The sequence below is a fragment of the Poecilia formosa genome, unplaced genomic scaffold, assembly GCF_000485575.1.
Source record: "Poecilia formosa unplaced genomic scaffold, Poecilia_formosa-5.1.2 Scaffold664, whole genome shotgun sequence".
NCBI classification, from domain to species: Eukaryota; Metazoa; Chordata; class Actinopteri; order Cyprinodontiformes; family Poeciliidae; genus Poecilia; species Poecilia formosa.
In genome coordinates, this window is record NW_006800603.1 from 159690 (window position 1) to 182189 (window position 22500).

At 37.2% G+C, this 22500-nt stretch overlaps 2 protein-coding genes and 1 long non-coding RNA gene across 5 annotated transcripts in view; 1 reads left to right on the plus strand and 2 right to left on the minus strand.

Moving 5' to 3' along the window:
• The window catches only part of LOC103130722 (uncharacterized), a 13155-nt gene extending 12740 nt beyond the window's left edge, over positions 1 to 415 (minus strand). Inside the window, exon 1 of the long non-coding RNA XR_001660353.1 lies at positions 226 to 415. This is a non-coding gene — a long non-coding RNA (uncharacterized LOC103130722). The remainder of the gene's footprint in view (positions 1 to 225) is intronic.
• Positions 416 to 7184: 6769 nt separating this feature from the next.
• On the plus strand, positions 7185 to 9756 carry LOC103130720 (histone H3.v1-like). 3 transcript variants are annotated; one of them, XM_016666127.1, is made up of 4 exons: positions 7185 to 7275; positions 7725 to 7809; positions 9157 to 9243; positions 9277 to 9756. In XM_016666127.1, exons 2-4 carry the CDS (start codon positions 7744 to 7746, stop codon positions 9568 to 9570), a joined length of 447 nt encoding a protein of 148 aa, XP_016521613.1. In that variant the 5' UTR covers positions 7185 to 7275; positions 7725 to 7743; the 3' UTR covers positions 9571 to 9756. The 3 variants fall into 3 exon arrangements, with proteins under 3 accessions (XP_016521613.1, XP_016521614.1, XP_016521612.1); XM_016666128.1 differs by having other exon boundaries at positions 9280 to 9756; XM_016666126.1 differs by having other exon boundaries at positions 9157 to 9756.
• Positions 9757 to 16278: 6522 nt separating this feature from the next.
• On the minus strand, positions 16279 to 21800 carry spp1 (secreted phosphoprotein 1). The gene is made up of 8 exons (XM_007542204.2): positions 21692 to 21800; positions 18895 to 18958; positions 18780 to 18824; positions 18633 to 18707; positions 18129 to 18191; positions 17933 to 18046; positions 17500 to 17826; positions 16279 to 16716 (listed from the first exon to the last, which is right to left on the minus strand). Exons 2-8 carry the CDS (start codon positions 18946 to 18948, stop codon positions 16312 to 16314), a joined length of 1083 nt encoding a protein of 360 aa, XP_007542266.1. The 5' UTR covers positions 18949 to 18958; positions 21692 to 21800; the 3' UTR covers positions 16279 to 16311.
• Between the last annotated feature and the right edge of the window lie 700 nt (positions 21801 to 22500).

A 22500-nucleotide genomic window follows, 5' to 3' on the forward strand; every position in this document is an offset into this window, starting at 1 on the left:
CTGGTGGATGCTAGCTGTTGGCTGCTAGCAGGAGCGGGGCAGGAAATGTTGACTCCTGTGTGGTTTGGGAACAGAACGGAAACTGTTGCCTGAACCAACGTTTCATTTCAAGAGAAAAAAAAATTTCAAAAGTTTCACTTTCTGTCCGTCTGAAACTCTGCGGCTGACTTCACTAAGTTTTATAAAAACATTCGCATCAAGCAGGAATAGATGAGGCACCATTACCCGTCCTGAGTTCGTCCATCAACGGGACCATATCGGGTCCAGTTCTGGTCCAGTTCGGCCGCTTTAGAAACATACAGCCGACTAGTTTTCTTTATCACATGATAAACAATTGTACATATAACAAAATCAAAGAGGTGCTTTAAAAATATCAATTTGGAGCAGTTAAGACCAAACTGAGTGTTTTGTTTCTGAAAATGGAGTAGTAATTTCTGTCACCACTAGAGGTCAGTAAACATCAACGTTCCTGAACCTGGAAACTCGATTTTAGCCAAATAAAATTAAATGTAACTTTTACCTGAATGTGTTTATGGCAGTTAAAATAACATATTGGTTTTCCTTTGTGCTAAATAAAACCTTTCAAAGGTAAAATTATTTCTCTTATTATTTTGCTTAGTTACATTTAACTCTGTGAAAACTGCCACAATAAAAACATGAATCTCCAGCATTTTCATGAAAAAGGTATTGATTTAATAAAGAAAATATACATTTTTCTTTATTAAATGTGTATTTAATAAAGAAACATTTAGCTAGCTAAATATTAAATTACCAAGATAAATATTTAGCTCCAATCTGAATATTCATCTACAAATTATTTATTTAGCTAGCAAGCTAAATATTTAGCAAAATATTTAGTGTGAAATTGGGACATTTATAAATAAATTAACAAAGTGAAAGTGTGTGATGTATTAAATATATATGCAGTAAGCACATGATATTCTAGACCATTGCATTGGGGAATTTACTTTATTTATAAAAGTGTTTTATTCAAATAAAAATGGTAATGTGACACTTTTACTGGGGTGTGATCTTTTAATTTGACAGAACTGAGAGGATTTGGTTTGGTTTCTGTGAGGATAACAAGTTCAATCAGGCAGCTGATCTTGACAGATCAATTAAAATATCCTGATATTTTCCTAAACTTTTGATGACTTTCATGATGTTGGGATTAGATTAAATCTGGAGCTGAACGTTTCTGATGCAGTTTGTGGTTTTAAAACAGGAACATTCATGTTTTACTCAGGTAAATCATCTGCAGTGGGTTTCTTTCTCATTCCAAAGCAGCTTCCATTTCCCACAAAGATTTTATCTTTTACAGAAAATGATTTTCTGCCAGAGAGCGGCTGAAGGTGCTGATGTTTATGAATCTTTGGACCTGAAATCAGTTCCTTGTTTGGAGAAACAGTTTATCGTAACTAGAGTAAATATATCAGGCCCAAACAGACTGTTAATTAAAATTAATGAAAACATTCCTCCATAACCCACATTGCATGTTTTTTTTAAACTGCGAGTCCCAACAGAAGAGTTCAGCAGATACATTTGTTAAAAAATAAAACAGCATATTAGACAAATGTTGCAATATTTTCTTCCAGAAGAGAAACACTGCAAAACCACAAAATATTACCAACTAGTTTCTAGCGCAAATATTTTAATACACTTAAAATAAGACAAAATTAACTTACAAATAACTTTTCAGCTAGAAATATGAGGTTGTTTTAAGTCAAAAATGTCTTCATATTTATGAAAATGTACGAGTTCCACTGGCAGATTATTTCACTTTAACATCTTAATCAATATTAAGGAATTATTACTTAAAACAAGTTCGTATATTATGCTGAGAAGTTTTAAAACTTAAGCTTGACAAACATTACCATGAAAAATAACTGGTAAATGTTTCATAACAAATAATTGCTTTCACAGTTGTAGAATCGGTAGATAATTACAAAAAAAAGCTAAATAGACAAAATTCAGTTTGCGTTTTAGCTTATAGATCAAGTAAATGATGATTTTTAATTTATTAGTTCACATTTTCATAGAACTGATTTCAAACCGCTATGCTAACATTAGCATCAGATCCATTTCCCCCGGTAATAAACTGGATATTACTTCCCTAATAGAGTAGAATAGAGTAAATATCAATCTCGCTTTGAAAACAATCATAAACGGACATGAATCAGTTCTTCTGATGAAAGTAAACTGGAGAAAAGTGGGACAGCTTTACCGAAGTCCGTGATTTGAGCTGCGCGGTGTCCGTAGCTCTTTTTGCGGCGCGTGCAAAGCGCCCTGAACAAGCGCGTGCGGTGCGGTACGGAGACGCAGGGGAAACACGAATTTACGCAACGGTCACAACAAGGGCTCCGGCTGATGACGTCACGCAACCACAAGGCGCAACCACAGGAAAAAAACTGTGCAACGTACACAGTGACTGTGTATCCAACTGAATGAAGAAACCACTGAGGGAAAGTTATGAGTCTCATCCTTAAGGATTCTGTTTGAGGGAAAGAAGGATTCTGATGAAATGGGTTGGAGAATGAAGTCGATCATCATCGACTTCATTTCATATTAGTTAACTTAAGGAGAGCATAATTTAATGCCATTTATCTATTGATGACTTGTTTTCAGTGTTTGTATGTCAAAGACTTGCTAACAAAATGTATGGCTCTGTTCTGAAGCATCACTGGAGCTTCTCACCCTTGTAACAATCCTGTTGTAAGAATTTGGGCCACGTTTAAAATAGATGAGATTTCTGGCTCCCCTCCCCTCTGACAGCTTTATTTCCCGTACTCACGTCCAAAACTTTACATGTTTTGGACTTGAGCTTTAATTGGAGTTCAAGAAATTACCATAAGGTGACATCCTGCTATGGAGTGAGGCAAAGGAGGAGCTTATAATAGTACCAGGATGACTTCAAGCAGTATCGACAATCAATCCACTCAATGCAGTGAATTTACCCCTCCCCAAAACTGCAACTGGTGGATCAGAAATATTATGACCCCAGAATTCAAAGTTAACATTTAGATATTTGATCAAAGGATGACACGCTGTGGGAGGCATCGCTCGACACAATGGAGATAAAACTTCTTTCCACTTCATTGGTCTCCAGCTGAACTGTAAAGAAAAATAATGATTGTGGATGATAGTCACTTGCATGATACTTGGTCTTGCATTTATTCCAAACCCCAGTTCCAGCCAAAGAGACCATCAGATTCAACATTAGTCTCATGCAGTTGGGTCCTTAAGGGCCTTCTGGAACCACCTGCCTTGGTTTGAAGGTCCCTTCAACCTGGAATCCAGTGACTGGAGCAAAGCAGCATTTTTTTTGAAAGCTAAATGTTGAATCTGAAATGGGAAAAGTTTGGTGGAAAAGACGAAGAAGATGACAGAAATGGATAGAAAATAAGAATAAAAATTATTGGTAATTTAAAACTTTTCAAAATTAAAGAACACTGAAGCCTTTTATTGTAAATACCTATAATGAATGTAAATAAGTAGCCAGGTTATTTCTTGTCTTTTATCTAAATTGGCCTTAATTCTTTACTCATGCACAAATGTGTAATTTTAACCACATTCCAAGTCACTGTTTACTTGCCTAAATATAATTTGAGCGCTTCCTGAACATGACCACAGACTCGGTGGTGATGTTCATCCCTGAGCTGAACTGGGATTTTCCCACCAGTGGATTCTAAATAATGCGTCTGCAGCAGCTTCTTGTCGTTTGTTATTCTGACTCGGACGTGTTTATTCACCGAGTCCCGCTGTGCGACCGAGGCTGGATTATCAGGAAGTCGGTTTACTATGTCTAATCCAAATCGTCTGCACGCAACATTTCTGCACTCACCACAAGGAGGAAGTTCTTTTTTATGTTATCACTTGATTTATGCCTGCATATGCGCTTCTGTAGTTTCATCAAAAATATGTAAAAATACTTGGTTGAAATAGTGCTGCTGTCACCGGATCACGAATGAATGACTTATTTATGTTTTGTTTCTGTGGGTTGGTATTGTGATGATTATCTGAATGACAAAAAGTCCAAATAAGGTGTTTTTATTGGAGGATAATGATTCAAAAACACATTTACGCAACTAGCTAGCTGGTGAGTTTACATAATGCTAAAAAGACCCGCTGCTTTTTGAAGTAATGCTAGTTAGCTTAGCATAGATACCTTTAGCTAACATGTAAAAACACAGAAAATCACGATGTCACCAGGTGACCTTTGACCCCATCCAATCACTGAATAAACACATTTATCTGTTCTAAAACAGATAAATGTTTTAGAACATTTATCTGTTCTAAAACACAGATAGGGACCCAGCCCCTGGGAAGAGAGGGGTGAGGTCTGCCCCGCAACCGAGCGGGACAGGCCCTGGCCGGCCCCGGAGGACCGGTCGGCCCCCTCTCGACCCTGGAGGGTCGGAGAACCGGAACCAGCAGGGCACCGGCCGAACCTGCGCACCCATACTTAAGCACCCCTCCTCGGACAAGGAGGAGAAATGTTCTAAAACAAATGTTTTAGAACATTTATCTGTTCTAAAACAGATAAATGTGTGGATGAGACAAAACTTTCTCCAGCTGAACAGAAACAAAACTGAAGTTATTATTTTTGGACCTAAAGAGGAGCGATCTAAAGTTATAGATCTAGAGTTATAGATCTAAAGTTATAGATCTTAAGTTATAGATCTAGAGTTATATATCTAAAGTTATAGATCTAGAGTTATATATCTAGAGTTATAGATCTAGAGTTACAGATCTAGAGTTACAGATCTAGAGTCAATGCACAGCTTCAGTTATTACAACTACAACCAGCGATCAGCCCGAAACCTGGGAGTAGTGATGGATTCTGACCTGAACCTTCAGAGCCACATAAAGACAGTCACAAAGTCGGCCTTCCAGAAAACTGTAAAGCAGCTGAAACACTGGGTGCCTTTAAATCTCAACTTAAAACCCACCTGTTTAGAGTTGCTTATGACTAAATTAGGGTTAGACTGTGGGTTTTAATGTCTTCGATTTTTTTGATGTTTTTAATGTTTTTATCTTTACTTTTTATCTATTTATTAATTTCTTTTAAATGGCGTTTTAACTAAAACTCTGAGGTTTAAGAATCTTGTCAAATGGCGTTTTGACTAAAAATCTGTAAATTCTGTCCTGTCAGGCGACGGGGCCTGGATAATACCCGTGTTAAACGGACGGCGGAGTCCGGCGAAGACAGGAGCTTAAATTCCATAACAAAAGTTTGTTTTTATTTTTTCAAAAATCTTTTTTAACCTTTTTCTTTTTTTTCAAAATCTCTTTCTCTTTCTTACTGTTTATTCAATGTCACATGCTGTTCTTTTTTTTTCTTTAATTATGTAAAGCACCTTGAAATGCCTTGCTGCTGAAATGTGCTATACAAATAAAATTTGTTTGATTGATATCTATACTTATATGTAGAGGACTCAGTGTTTGTGGTACATGTTCACACTGGCTGCTGTGTTTACTGTCGGTTTTATAAATGGTTCCTGGGTTCTGCATTCTTTGTGCTGGTTTGGTCCCTGAAATGAAACCGTCCTCCGACTCGTTCATGATTCACGATGAGGTCTGCGCAGGAATTTCTCAAGCAGCAGCCGAGAGGAAGAGAGGTGGGGAAAGACTCACGATGGTGAAGTAACACGGTGGTGTCGCACGTCGGATCAAAGTCTGGCTTCGCTCCGTCTCAAATGCTACATTCCTGCACAAAACTCCAGGAAACTGAACTGCTATTATGTCACATCATTTTACTGTCATCATGTCAAATTCACATAAATTGGTGAGGCAGAGTTGATTAATTTTAACTTTATAAAAAAAAGTTTTTGTAGGTATTTTAGTTTTAGCCAAAACAAAATTTTATCCTAAACAACCTTGAACCGTTATGCTAAAAATAGGTGTCTGAATATCTGTGATTTGGATAATTTACAAATCAGAAAATCCATACAGTCTATCATTAGATATTGATAAATGTGTTAAAGTCAGATCACATGTGAAGCTCAGGTGTACACAAAAAAGTGCCAAAAGTGTTAAAATAATTACAGTACAACCTTAAATGTCAAATTCCTTCATCATGCAGATAGTTTCACCTTTAAAGACAGTCTGTTGACATATTTGGTTCTTTCATTTAAAAGAATTGTCATAGAAAAAGCAGTAGAGTCCATTTTTCACGTTCCTTGACGTCTGATTGGCTGACAGGGCTTCCTGATGACTCCTTCACTGAAGGCGAGGCTAGCTAGACTCCAAAAGTCAGAAAAATAAACAGAACCGAGTCCAATATGCTTGTCAGATTCAGCTGAAGTAAATGTTTTTGTTTGCATCATGTTTATTTAATACTTGGGTCACACTGCAAGATAATTAAACCCATTTTGACCCGATTTTCCTCTTCCGACAATCAGAATTCACATTTTCCACGAATTTAAACTTAAATTTAGGTTTCTACTGCTTCTAAAAACAACCCAGGCCCTTAAAAAAACACAACTTTTAAATATTAAAAAAAAAACTTTCAAACGTAACGTCACAAATCAGCACGTTGCTCCTCACCTAGCAACCTCAGCAAACAGTCCGTTACTTAGCAACCCCAGCAGAGCTCTGCCGGAGCTCATTTCTTCTGAAATAATGAGCCAATGAGCTCTGGCTCATTATTTCAGCTCAACAAATGTAAGCGTTGAGTGGGGAGGCGTGTCCAGCAGCAGATTGTTTGGATTTAAAGTGACCAGACGCCATAAAACAGCTAAAATCTCATTATCTAAGAATGATTTTGTGCAATAAAGAAGAATGTAATGAATATGTTTTGTATAGGCCATAGACGTATCATAACATGTTCAAGGAAGCAGTTTGTCACCTTTAATTTGCTCAGAATCCTTCTATGTTTTCAGTTAATTTAACTTTTTGAAGTTAAATTAACTTCTATATTGCTGTGTCTTAAATTTAAAAGGTTGCGTGTTCAGTAGCGTGTTCAGTAGCGTGTTTAGAATCATTTCCTGTAGATTTGATTTCACAGTAAAAGTCTCGACACAAAGAGCTGCTGGTTATTCTGGACCGTGTGGTAAACCTCCCGCTTTGCTCCTCCTCTGCACCTCAGACCAGGGAAAACCGATGTTACACAACCGCCGCCCAGGTCTGCCGTCCATCACGGCCCGACCCGACCAGAACCCGCCCCCCCGCTGAGCCCGGCCCAGATAAAGGAAGCAGCGCCTGCAGGAAGCTCAGAGGCATTTCTGCACCGAATCGCTGAGTCCTTCAGATTCAACACAGGATTTAACACAACAGGTGAGGAGCTGCTGGAGTTCTGATCTACTTTGATAACTTAAAAAAGGTTTTATTTATATATTCATGGAGTTTTGTCAAAGTTTAGAGAAAGTATCAAATTGTACTGCAAAAATTGACCAAATATTTTTGAGTTTTTAGCGCAAAATACACTTTAATGAAACAAAACTACTTAAGGAAAGCAGGACAGATTGTTTCACTTACAACATGACATTTTTCACATTAAAAATGAAATAATCTGGTTTTACTTTTTATCAGTATTAAGGAATTATTTACTTAAACTCCGACACTTTGCAGAAAAGTTACTTGTTTTGTCTTATTTCAAATATAATGAGACATTTTACTATAAACTAGATTAAAATACTTGGTGGGATTTTGTGTTTTTGCAGTGTTAAAGTGACCTGCGTGTTTTTTGTCAGTTTAAATGTGATTCTTGTTGATGTTTCTTAGAGAGACGGTAAACAACCAGAGATGAGGCTGCTGAACGTCGCTCTCCTCGTTGTTGTTCTTCTCACAGCGACGATGGATGCTAAACCGGTAAGAACACCGCAAATACAGCAGCTTCTATCATTTAACATTACTATTTTCTATGTTATAATTATTACTGAGAATCAGTTTTAATCCACAATCTAAATCATTTTCTTCATATTTTTTGCACTCTATTGAGTTAGAGGTGTGTTTTTATGATTTCATTTTTATTCTCTCTATTTAAACTCTACACATTTCTCAGTTTTGTTACCTAATTAAACAAAGAAGGAGCCAGAATGGAAAAGATTAGTTTGTTATTTTGGAGGATTTTTGACCAACTCTTCTGTCTAATATTGCTTTGCTTCATTTTTTCCTCTGTAACATTTCATCTGGGCTTTGACTAGACCAGGGGTGCCCAAAGTTTTCCATTCCATGACTCCCCAAAACATCACTCACTTCAACACAGGGATTTATTTGCAAATAAACAGATGATTCTATAAAATATGTAAAGAAAAAATATTTTAGAATGTTTTTATCACTTTTATCATATTTGTTTTGCATAAATGCAGCATTAGAAGTTTGGTTTTAATCGTCCATCTTTCATTAATTTGATTAATCAGAAAGATGAGTGTAGCAAATGACATTTAATAAGTTATTTTAACTCATATTTTCTAATGATTGAAATTAAGGTTATAATTTATGATAAAAAAATACATTTAAAAATATCAGATAAAATGTATTAGCTGCATTTTTTTTAAGTTTTAATTTTTTTATACCTTCCCTCCAGGTTTCAGAGACCGCCATGGCGCCACCTGCTGGCCCTTGAAGGGCCCGCAGGCCCATTTTGAGAAACACTGGACTAGCCCATTAAACAGTGACATAATGTAACTCTATAGTGTTTTGAGGTACTGGGAAAAAAAACATAAACTAATCTATCAATTATTCTGATGATTAATCGATTAATTGGATAAAAAATGTCACATTTTACAGAGTTTTTATTTAATCAGTACTGCCAAAACTTTACAAAAATATGTACATAAAGTCATAATATTACAAGAATAAAGTGAAGTCATAATGTTGCGAGTATTAAATCGTAATATTATGACTTTATTTTCGTAATTTTATTAATATTATATGCTTAGTGTGGCGCTAATACTCCGTTGTAACAGTTTTGAGAGACAAGACACACACACACACACACACACACACACACACACACACACACACACACACACACACACACACACACACACACACACACACAAAGTGTGGTTGTCCTCCGTTTTCCACAAAAAACTTCAATCAAAGTCGACTTTCTTTCTCTGTAAATATTGTCTGGTTCGTTTAAAGAGCACAAAGTCAGAAATCTGAGGAATGAAACGTTTATTGTCGCTTCGTTTTGGATTTTCTCCTCAGATCCGCCACAGACACGACGCCGACATCCCCGACAAGAACCAGCCGCAGCGATACTTGGCGGAACTTTCCGAAGGCTCCGAGGAATCCTCCGAGGAGTCCTCCGAGGAAGAGACTGAGGAAGAGGAGGAGGAGGAGGAGGAGGAGGAAGAAGAGGAAGAGGAAGTAGTAGTGGACGTGACGGAGGCCGCCACCATCCCGCCTTTGCTGGTCGTGACCACGGATTCGCTGACGTTCACCTCGGGAGACGGCAGCACGCTGGCGCCGGAGCCGGACACGGCCAACACGGCCGGGCCGGTGATCATGATCCGGGAGACGACGCCGGAGCCGGCGGTCACCGGCGTGACGGCTGACGTCACCACCGCCGGCGTGGTTCCCACGTCACTAAGAGCTACGGAAATGAGGGGAGATATCTGAAACTCCGTTATGTTCAGGGGAGATCAAAGTGTGGGGCGGGGGCCATTTGTGGCCCCTGGAATGATTGTGTGTGGCCCCTGATTTCAGTTCATGTTCGATACAAGTTTGGATTCTATTTTTATTTAGGACAAAATAAAATATTCTGACTTTGATGGAGCATTGGGACCACAACAAGAAAAAAAAGAACAAACAAAGAAAATAAAGACTTTTAAAGTTGTACAAGAATAAAGTCAGATTTAACAGAATAAATTCATATTATTTTAAATTGTTTTGATTATTTTGACTATATTTTCAAAATATTACAACTTTATTCTATTATTTTGACTTTATTCTTATATTATTGCAACTTTATTCTCAAAATTGTTTTGACTTTTTTCTCGTAATTTTATAATTTTGTTCTCATCGTTAATTTTTATTTTTATTTTTTATGAGTATGGCCATAAATCTCTGACTTATATTGTAACAGAAAATATTGGCTAAGACACAAATATTTGTGGTTAAATAACCACACCTTTTGCATTTTGACTTTTACCACATCTACATTTTATTAATTTAATAAACTTGGCTAAATAAATTGACCTAAACCCTGATTTTGATTAAATTGTGACCTATATTTTCTTTCTTGATACATAGAAAATTTGCAAAATTGCTTTTATTAAGATAAACCTACAGAACACTTTTTAAGTTTTGCATGTTTATTTTAGTAGGTAAAATGTGGTTTAATGCAAATTACTGAACATGAATGGGATGTTTTGTCCCAACCTTTCCTGCCACTGAATATTTTCTTTATATGGAATAAAAATAATTTTTTACACACATATATAATGTTTACATGTGTAATTGATTCTCTTTTTAATGTACTGTCCTTTAGACTTGCGGCGTTTCTCCGTCAAGCAACTTATTTACTTTTATGTAAAGCAACAAACAAATCTGTGTGTTTGCATGTCAGTCTTTGCCGGATTGTAATTTTTAACCCTGTTGAGGTGAATAAAGGTTTCTGTTAAAGATTTGCTGCGTTATGATTATTGTATAAACATGTAAATGTGACTAAAACCCAAAATTTTGTGGTAAACCGCAGCTGGATGTTTATTACGCTGTCGGGTGTGTCGAGGTTTTTAACACGTACAGTTCCTGCCACAGTGCTGATTATGGGTTATAAATTTATATTTTACACAGATTATACACAACACGGGCGACCAAAACAATGCTAGCATCTTTATTTACTCAGAACGGTAACCGGATCTTATGTCCTACATATGAATTATAATTGTAAATAAACAAACTAACATCCACTCCCACTAAATTTCTACTTAAATATGGACAAATGCTGACTGTTGCAGTTTATTTCAAACAAATCTAACATCAAGGAATTTTACAGGACAAACTGGTGAAGATCAGGATCCAGTTAGTCCAAATCCACCAGTTCCAGTAACTGGTTCCTGGTTCCACTGGGTCAGCTGCACACCAGGATGTTTTCCCTCCAGGAGGGAAACCCACACACTGCTCTGCTGGGCAAGACTACAACCATCTAACACCAATTTAATTTTGATATTATAATTTAAATGTTTTTAATGCCACTAGACAAAATATATATGTGAGGACAAGAAACAGGAAACTGCTTAAACACTTTTCACCCCTTTCAAAATAAGAAGATGAATAAAGCATCAAATTACTGGAGGAATTCTTAATAGTTTAACAAAAACAAAATAGATAAATAAATTAGAGATTTTGAATATATCAAAAAAAAAATTAAAAACAAAAGTTAGCAAAAGCGCTAAAGTGCTAACTGAAGAATAGTGCAAGAGCAGATTAGCTAATGCTCTATTAGCGGATTAGCGGAAGTGTGTCAACCTCTGGCAGTTATTTGGTTTAATACCAGATTAAAGGGGGATTTGAAAACTATTGATCATTTTATTTCCACTCCACAGTTGGTACCACATAATATCCCAATAAAATAACCTGAAGTTTGAGGATTTCCCCTCACAAACCTCTGGTCTCCATTTTGGACCAAAGTCCAGAGTATTTGGCCATTGCAGTGAAACTATGTTGTTACTCCATGTCTGGTTACGTAAAATTAGTTTTTATGAAGCTCATCACTCAGAGGGATTCATGATGCTCAAGTCCCAGCATGAACAACCACTGATGGGTTCACTTAATAACACCAATCATAGCTTTGAACAGAGAAACTTTGTACTGTTGTAATGTTGCACTGGCACGTAAACCAGCAGGCATTTGTTACACAATAAAAACAAGCAACCACATGTCCTGTGGGGGTTTAATTGTGTCAATTATTTAGTTCAGACGTCACTAAATGTCGTCTCATTAAAAGGTTTTTTGTTTTGTTGCGTTAGAATCCAGCGATCAGGCCTGAAATCTGGGTTTATTGATGGATTCTGACCTGAACCTTCAGAGTCAATTAAAGATGATTACAAAGTTGGCCTTCTATCACGTTTCTCTAGATCTTTTCCCAAAAAGATCCAGAGAAACTCTGTAGCTCAGAGAACGGACTCAGAACCAGAACCTGTTTAGAGCTGCCTTCGATTAATGATAATGAAAACATTGATTAATATATTGGATGTAATGATAACTACTGGTTACTTCTTCATATACTGAATTAGCTATTTGTGCTTAATTTGTAACTTTAAATTTAAACTGAAACAGCTGGTATATAGTTTTACTGGATTGGCCTCATGCTGCTAATTAGCTTTAGTTAGCAAACAGCAACAAATGCAAAATAGTTTTAAGAACTGCTAGCTCTTTATTAGAATATTTAAACGACTTTTGTTGACTAAAAATAACAGAAATGGAAATAAATTGTGATAATTATTAAGTTTCTGACAGAAAAAAAAGATAAAGTTTAATTTATTGTTTTCTTTTAACAATTATTTTTAAAATGCCATGTCAATTACACCCGTACAACTCTTCTCTTATAAGTTGGTGATGAACTTCAGGTCTTTCGGGTTGAAAGGCCTCCTTACCATCACCCTAATTTTCTGCTCCCTTTACGTGTTAATTTAAAAAATCTTCTGGAATATCAGTATATGAGACCTGAACAGATGATTTCATTGTCGTGTCGTGAATTCAAGGCTCTTCTGAAAACCCTTTAGTGATTTATCACCATCTAGTGGAGAAAACAAGGCATTGCAGCCTGTTTCCTGGAAGAAAGCTTTTGATTCAACAGGAAAATAAACAAAACTGAAACTAATTATTGGGAGTTTTATGTAATTTTTGTTTGGTATTTGGAAAAAAACGTCATCATCATAAATCCTGTAAATAAACACACATTTAAAGAATTATACCTCACTTTTCTCTTTGACGGTCTTCAATCAACATTTTACACATGTATCAAAAAATAATTCAACTTGAAAACCTTTTGAACATGAAGGATTTGTAAATTTTGCCAGACAGTGAAAATCATGTCTGTGTCTGTATTTGTTATGTAACAGTATCTTATTGTTGCGCAGCTGATATCTGTGTAGACAAGTTCAGTTAAAAATAATGTTTGTTTCATTCTTTCTCATATACGAACAGTTTTTACGTGACTTCAATAATTTAATGAATCACCATTCTTCCTTCCTGTCACTGACTCATGTATTTATGACTTGGTTACATGTTCCTGTTTGCTCATAAACCAAAACAGCCTGAATAAAATAAGTTTTCTTTCTTGATTTCAGCTCAGTCGCAGCTCTTCTGCTCTTCATCTTCATGTTTCTTCAGACATTTTTGTCTGTCTCGTCTTTCCTCCTCAGGGGCTTCACGGCCGCAGTCTGAAAGCATCCAGAGAAACCAGGCCTGTAATCAGTTTGACGTTTTTATGTGTCTGCGATATGTTGAAGAGAAGAAAAGAACATAAAAAGACGAGGAGATAAAGTCAAGACAAAGGCCGGTGTTTCATTCTGTCCTGTAGCAGCACATTATAAGTTTTAAAATTACGCGATTTTGACAAATTTATGACAATAATGGGGATTAAAATTACACAGCACTGGATTCTGTGCTGCCACACAAACATCTCTGAGCTGTCTGGGTTTTTTAGGTTTTCTTCTGGTTTCTCCTACTCCAGTCTTTTTATATCTTTCTACGAATATTCCTAGTTAGAACTATTAATATTGTATAACTCATTTTAGTAAGAAGACATATTACATCATAGCACGGTTTATAATAAGAAAATAGTTCAGAACAGACCAGAAAAAAAATATTTTGTTGTTGAAAAATATGCAGACATCTTTGACCCAGTTACATCCCGATATGTTTAAAAAGAACAGAATAATGGATGATACACAGATTTCTCATTTTCCTCCCACAGTCCAAAAAACACGACAATGCTTTTAATTTGATCTCTACATTGCTCTCAACTCTTATTTTTCATACACCATATTTTCCGGATTATAAGCCGCTACTTTTTTCCTAAACTTTGAACATTGCGGCTTATAGCCCAGTGCGGCTTATATGTGGATATTTCTTCAACCACCAGGGGGCTCTTTAGCAGGAAGTGAATCATTTTAAGTCAAAATTGGAAATAAAAGAAGAAATTGCCCATTAAAATGGAATTAGGTTTTAATAGGGAATTGAAATTTGAGAATGTTGTTGATCAGTTAAATAGCATTGAGGGGAAAAAGAAGATTTTTCGTTTTTTAAATAATACTGGGATCATTATGAGAATTTGAGGTATATATAATAGGATCCAGTAGATGGCAGTAGTGCAACAATAATGGAAATAATGGATGCAAGCTGCCGTTGAAATCTATAGATGAAGAAGAAGAAGAAGAAGAAGAAGAAGAAGAAGGCGCCCATTTTCATTTAGCACATGCTAGTAGCAGACACGAAGGAGATTTTTCTCTTCAAACTTATACGCCCTCATAATCAGTTCAGTTAAATCTAAACTTGGCAACTTTTTCTTTTTCAATCCTAATAAATTCAGTTGACCTGTTATGACCCAATGTTGGGTGTCCGCCCCTCTGCTGCTGCTGCACCTGGAGCGGCAGAGATATCTGCGGCTTATAGTCCGGAAAATATGGTAGTCTATCAAAGAATTTCCGATTTTATGAGGAACACTTTTGCATTTAATCCAATCAATTAGCATCATAAAATGAAAAACAAATAAGCTAACATAGCTATAAAATAACACAAAAGAACAAAATTGTGTAAATTTGGGATTTTTTTTTAAAAGTCTACAAGCATATTTGAGTTTACTGTTTTAGCTAATCTCCGTTAGCTCGCTAAAACAAACAACAACAAACAAGAGGCAAAAATACAGCAGTAGTACAAGCTTTTCTATTCCCATTTTACATTTTATTTGCATAATTTTTGGACAGTTTTTGATTATAAGCATTCCTGTTAGCATATTGTGATACAATGAGTAGCTAACATGTGCTAGCATGACCCGATCACTAGCATAATTTGATTTTAAAAATTACCGTTTTTCGAGAGTTTTGTGTGTTATAACGACTAAAAGGGTAATAATATGTTCATATTTTATTTTCCCCTTAATTACAATAAAATCAGCAGCATTAGCAAGCTAATTAGCGTGCTAATTTTTAGCACGCTAATGAACGGCTCATTTTAGATTTAACAGGCTTGAGCTACTTTGAAAAGAATGCAGTTTTAATAAATTGTAGACGAGAGACCAAAATATTTCTTTAAGAGCTTCTATGTGTTGTTTTCTGTTAATTTCTTTTTACAAAATAAGAGTTGTGGTTAAAATAAATTTACTATGTGGAGTCTTTGTGGTTGATACAAAGTGAAATGCTGCTTAAAGAGCAACAAAAATTTATATTTTTGTTGTTTATATAATGAACACTTCAGATAAAATCAAATAACATTATTTTGAAATAAATTACAAGCTATTTTTGCTGATACAGTTTTGAATTTGAAGGATACAAATAATTTAAAATAATACACTCAAAGCTTCATTAAATATTTTTAATTTTTTCCCCCCCTCAGGCAAATGAAAACAAAACGCCAACATAAAGAGAAAAACAAAAGTCGTTTTTATATGAAAAAGAACTTTATTATTACTTTAGAAATGGTACAATATGATACATTACAGTAAACAACACTGAAAACACGTAGAGCAGGTAGGATCTGTGCAAATCAACAAGACGTTGCATGTATGAATTTATTTTTATTTCCTGACTGAAGTCTGCACTGCAGTGCAGTTTAATCCGTCTGCGTCCTTTTGTGTACAACATATGAACCAGTTAGCAATGAAGCATTAGCCACACTGGCTACACATTTCCATTTACACTCAAAATATTCCAAGTAATTGTTTTAAAAATGTTCCTTTTCCTCTAATTCTAAAGCACAGAAATCAGTTTGCAGATAGCAGTTATTAAATGCGGATTGCCTTGTTTGTTGGAGTAAACAAGAGGATTTAATGGAGCAGTTCTGACTTGCAGTTGGAGGGTGAATGGGGGCAGAGGACTTCCTGTAGCAGTCGTCATGGTGACCATCCTCTGCCTTCTCCTCTCTGGGACCAATTAACCTACACACCACAGGAAGCAGGAGGTATTGCCTTGTTTAAATAAACCCACAGCAGGAACGTTTGTTTTCATCCAGATGTTCAGAAATAATCAGATAAATAATGCAGAAGAATATTAGAGCTATTAGTAAAGAAGCTGTGGTTTCCCTGTTTGACCCTGCAGTTCTAGTGGCCTCAGGAGAGGAGAGAGGGGAGGTCTGTTCTCCAGGACGCAGCTGTTTTCGTCACCATCACGCCGCCGTCCGCCCCGCTTCCTGGACGCCTTACTTGGCGGTGACGACTACCGGCGTGTCGGTGGGGTTCGGTCCCGCCCCGTCCTCGTCCGAGTCGCTTTCCACACTGTCGTCTTCGTCCGAGTCGCTGTCGGCGGCGCCGGGCGTGGCGGTGGCCTCCTCGCTGCTCTGGGTGTCCTCGGATTCGGCGCTGGCGCTGTCACTAGGGGAGCTGGCACCTTCCTCCTCCTCCTCTTCCTCCGGAGTGCTGCTGCTTTCGCTGCCGTTGGCGGTGGACGCCCCGCTGCTGGCGCTGTCGTCCTCAGCGGGAACGGCGGCCTGCCGGGCGCTGGCGTCCTGGTCCTGGGAGAGTCCAGAAGAGGCGTCCAGGCCCTGGGTCTCCACCTCTGGGGTGCTGGTGTCCTCTTCCATGATGTCAGAGTGGATCTGCAAAGCCTGAAAGTCAGAAGTCATTCATTCAGAACCGATCTGATAATGTCAGGAACACTAAAAGAAACTACTGATATGTATCAGCTTGGGAACCATTTCTAAGGTTTGGGATGCAAGAGAAGCACAACTAAAGCTACGATCCACAACCGGGGAAACCATGGAACAGTGGTGAACCTTTACAGGAGAGGCCAGCTGACCACATTTACTCCAACAGATCAATAACTGCATATAATTGTGTAAATTAGAATCATAAAAATAATTTAATTTAGTGGAAACAGCAAAGCTGCACTGCGGTCGTTTTCTGGGCTGCTTCAAAATGAATGTATTTCACAAAACTGCAATGGAAACAGTTTTTTCACAACACAGGAGTCATGTGATCAACAACCGAAGGCAGAAACTATAACAAAGACAGGAAGTGGTAGGACGATGGTGCGCCATGCTTTTCATTGCATTTCTTATTTAATGGAAATGCCACAACTGCAACATTGTGTTTTTAATGACATGAGCAGAATGTCAACAACATTTTGCTCACATTTGTAATGGAAACGTAGATAGTGACTCATCAAAAGGGTCACAAAAGAACCCAGAACCACAGAACAACATCTAAGTCCAATACAACCAAAACAAACGTTAGCCTAGCGCTAGCTGGAGGAATGGCTCATGGTCTTTCACCAGAGACAAAAGACAAACCTGACGCCATTCAACATATTGTGAAGAAGAAAGTAATGCTAGTGTTTCCTTCAGAGGTCAACATTTCTACCACTTACTCAGAGGAGGACCAGCCTGTACCTTATAAAGCTTTGGGGACTTTTCCACCTCGTTGCCGTTAGTCATGTCGTAGGCCACCTTCTTGCCAACAATCTCGTAGGATTTGTAGGGGTTGGAGCCCTTCTGGTAGGACTTCTCCTCCACATACATGATGGACTTGTAGTCGTCGGTGTATCCTCCCAAACTGTCCCCGCGACCAGCGTCAGGGTCGGTGACGACGGTCGGCTCGATGGCTTCCTGCGTGGTCTCCGGCTCGACGACGCCGGGCGTTGGGGTGACGGTGACGGGCACCGGGGTGGACGACTCTCCAGACTCTGAGTCTGAGTCAGATTCCTCCTCATCTGTGTCCTGATTGGAAATATGGACATATTTAGATGACCTCTGAATCAGAGGACGATTTCAAAAGTCACCAGCAAAGATAATGGAGAAGAAACAAATATAGCATTTTACTCACACTCTCCTCTTTGTCATCATCGTCATCGTCGTCGCTGTCCTCACTGGTGACAGAACTGGTGTCTGCATGTGCACCACCAGCTTTGACCTGCACTGGGAGCCCAGCCGGCGCCTCCTGTACGAACCCAAAACAGGCAAAACTGAAGGATCTGGTGGACAGTTGAGACTCACTTCCTGTCTGATCCCCAGAATCTCACCTGAGTTTCATCTGAAGCATCTTCACTCTCATCTGATGCAGACTTAGCTGGAGCTACAACTTTCTGCAGAAGAGCAGGAAAATTTCATTAATTTCCTTCGTTTAGCTCTAATAGTTTTGAAAAAAGAATCTGGCTGGAGCCGAACAGTGTTAAGCTGGACATGATGCTGAAATCAGGCAGATTTCCAAACTCAAGCAGGATTTCAATGTGCAGAACAACAATAGAAAGGAAGGAATGGAAGCAAATATTCACAAAATGGAATAAGCAGCAACCCAGTTGACTATTTACTGTCAACACATCACCGATTATACATTTAGTTAAGGACATCTTTTAATATTCAAATAATTTCTCTCAAAATAGTAAGAAAACTTTTGTTTAAGACACTTTTAAAGAAATTTCAGCTGCTTGGACTTAAAAAAGGCAAATATATGTCAATTAACTGACAGAAATACTTCATATTACAGTTTTTATCTTTATGCTACATCTGGATTTAAAAGATTTTACCTGAACTGGAGCCGATCGTGACTTAGAAAGAACATTTTGCTGTTTTCTGATGACCGGGCGCGCTGGTCTTCTCACCTGTTCACATCACACACATAATAATTATTTTATGCATAAATCACAAACTCATTTCTCTCTCTGGATACTCACCACCTCCTCAGAGCTGTCGGAGCTTTCACTGTTAGGTTTTCTCGCCTAGAAAAAATAAACATCAACTGAATATAATCACAAAAGTACTTCCTGAATTTAATCGAGTAAAACTCACCGGTCGGCAGAGAACTGTGGCGAAGAGCAGGACGAAAACAATGGCCACCTTCATAGTGGGAGAACTGGGAACCAGAACAGGTCAAACAAAATAAAACTATAAAACATAACCAAGACACCAAAATACACGTCTGGCGGCCATAACTTCACAGGAAACACAATGACATGTCAAACTTAACATCAGCTCACTGGAGATTCCTGCCTAAGAATGGAGGCTGCCGGGTCACATGACTGTTAACTAGTCCTGGTATGTCACAGGAAGTCATTAAAGTCTTAATTAGAGACCAAAAGGAGAAGTTATGAGCCCCTGAATTAAAACACTTGAGCTTTTTCTCTGTCATCAGGGCCAGAAAATCACATGGTGGTTTCATGAACCGTGAGATACGACAAGATTTTTTTGGCTGAATCGGGTTAAAAGACGGGAGAAAATAAGATACAAGAATGTCTGGAAATAGTCCAGAAGTAAAGGAGATTACAGGGGTAAAAACACTGAGAACTAGTCAAAGTCTGAACTGTTTTCTTTAAATCAGTCTCTTCACAATAAACATGCAGTCGGTTTAAGGATGAAGAGTGAAGAATAAATGCATTTTTAGCCAGAGGTCGTAGTTACATGTAACCGTGTGGTGAATCTGTTGGACACCGGCTAAAGACTTTGACATTCAATCTCTGCAACTAGTTTCCTTGTGGGAGGATCAGTCTGAATGCCTGCTTCTATGTTTTAATGATGGACTCCTCGTGTAGCGTGTATTTACTGGGTTATAACTGGAAAGCCGCAGCGCAGCCGGAGCTCCATGGACGCCCATAGGACTACATGCGTAGGTATTTTTAAATGTCTATCTTTGTCCTGAGTGCATGACCTTGAAGATGAGGACATTTGGAGTTGAATTGATTGGAAATGAAGTCTTGTTTTCAGGATGGATTTTCTGTGGGTGACAGGAAGCTAGCTAATCGTTGTTTTGAGGACAGAGTTCAAAGACATTTCTGGTCCGTCTTTAAAATTTTATTCAGAGAAACAAGTTTGTTTTGTGTTAGATGAGAAAAAAGTGATACTATGATGATTAAAAACAAAAAAGGATAAATTTGGAAAGTCTGTTAAAGCTAGCTGATGTTAAAGCTAATCAATTAGCATAACTTAGCATAGCTATGAATTAAATGAAAAAAAAACAAAAAAAAAATTCTTAAGTTAGGTAGTTATGAAGTTAGTTGTGCTGTAATACAAGCTATAAAATAAGAAAACATTTAAGTATGGGAAACTAGCAGGTAGCATAATTTTTAATGCTAACGGCTATAAGTTTACTTTAAAGGAGAAGCTGAGTGAAACATACTTGATATGTTTTTTTATGATTTCTAAGCTATCATATGTTTAGCTATGAAGATAATTAAACCTCTAAAGTATGAAAACATTTCCATCTTGGAAGTTAGCAAGTCACAAGAACGTTTTTGATGCTAATTAGCTTTAATTTAAAGGATAAGTTGGAGAAAATATACTTAACTTACTTAAAAATATTTACTGGTGATTTCAAAGCCTAGTTATGACATAAAATATCTTCTAATAAACCTGTGAGGTTAGAAAACATTCTTATCTTGGAAGCTAAGAGCTAGCAGATACATTTCAATGCTAATGGTTAGAAATATCTTTACTTTAAGAGGAGAAGTTTAGGGAAACAAACTTTAATTGTGATTTTTATCATATGTTTAACTACGAAGATTATTGATCTAAAATAAAACCTAAAAGAAAATAAAACTGCTACCTTTTAAGCTAGCAGCTAAAAATTACCATTATATGCTAACTGCTAAACATATGTTTGTTTTAAAGAACCAGAGAAGTTAAAGATACGTATTTTAATTATCTAAACCTTTTTTAAATTTTATTTTTTGTCTTGTTATATAGTTAAACTAAAACCTGCAAAGGAAGATTGGAAAGATAACACTTTGCTTTTCCAACAGTTTGATGTATTTTTGTTTTAAAGAATAAATTTAACACAACACTGTGGATAATTTAGAAAATATTTTCCCAGTCTCTTGCAGCAAACAATCTTTTAATGATACCAAAGACAACTTGTGTTTATTTTAACATGCATGTGATGTTTGACAGTTTCCTAAAACTGTAAAAAAAAGTTAATGAATCAAAACTAAAAATATTAACTAGCTCCTTTAATGTTGGTTCTAAACATCTGAAATGTTATTTGGAAATAAGGAAATGATGATAATGTGCAAAACTAAATTCATATTATATGCTAATTTTTTTTCTTGGTAATATAAATCTGAGTCATAATATATCTGAAACTACTTTTAAATCTTACATGAGTATTGATTAATTCCAGATAAAATTGCCTTCACACCCAGAGAAAATTGATTGATTTTACTTGTTTTATATTTACTGGTTTGCAGTAGAATAACAGTTTGAAGAAATGTTTTAATTTGGCTACAAGATCAAATCCTCCACACAGATTTTCAAGTCAAAAACAAAAACATTCCTGTTATGACAGCGTTTGGTTTGAGGTTTTCTGCCAAACTTTTAAACTTGAACTCTGAAATTGTTTCCTGTTCTAATATTGAAAAGAAGAAATGAAAGTAAAGCTGAGAATAGATTGAATTTCTACAGTTATTCTCCATTTAACCCTGAAAGAAAACTACATGTTAGTCTCTGCTGTAAACATTTCGGTTCTGCACTGAAAACAAACCTCACATATCGACTAGCTCAGCCTCTTTCTGTGAGTTTAGCTATTTTTCACACAATAAGCAAAAGCATCTGTTCAGAACAACAATGATAAAAATAACCATGCATCCATCCTGACCTTGGTTGCAGTCAACAGAAGAATATCAGCAGGTGAGGTCAGTCTTTACTTTATCTCCTGGACTTTTCTCGGTCTACTGCTGGAACCGAGGCTCCTGGTTGGCTTTTAAGCCCCGGGACCTCGCAGGAGCAGCCAATCAGAGCAGAGTTTGTGATGTCATGAGGTTAACCGCTCCTGGTCCACCTCTCCTCTCTTCTCCCACTCTTCCTGTGGTTGGTGTTGTGCTGGCAGACGCACTCATACATACATACATGCTCAAAACTCCAACATGTGAGCGCGCTCCTGCGTTCTGCTCTCTCATGCTGATGGAGTGTGGAGTTAATTTAAGCTCATGTTCGGACAAGCGCAGGGGAAAACCAGCAGCCTATAGATGTAGGTGGCATGACGGTGATTCAGCTTCCTGACAGACAGAAGAACAACGTCTGTCTGAGGTCTTTCCACTAAATTAGGAATTTGTCTACAAAACCAGACTAATTTGTCTCAATTATAAACATAAGTTTGTTTTGTTTTTTTTAGTGCTGTTATGATCTTTTCCAGTGTTAAACTATCTCTCTGATGCACAACTTAATAATTAATAAATAATCTGATGATGTTTTTTAGAATGACCAACTTTTTATTAGAAAAAATAAAACCAGGACACAAAGACTGCTCTAAATTTAGTGTCTATTTATTATCTGCAGGTGAGGCTCCCATTATGGGTTACCATGGCGATAAAGTCTGGAAAGAGGCGGACCAGTTAGGTTCATCTTCACTAACATGGATATTTACAACAACCAGTAACAGATACCGCTAACTAAAAAGTTAGCTAT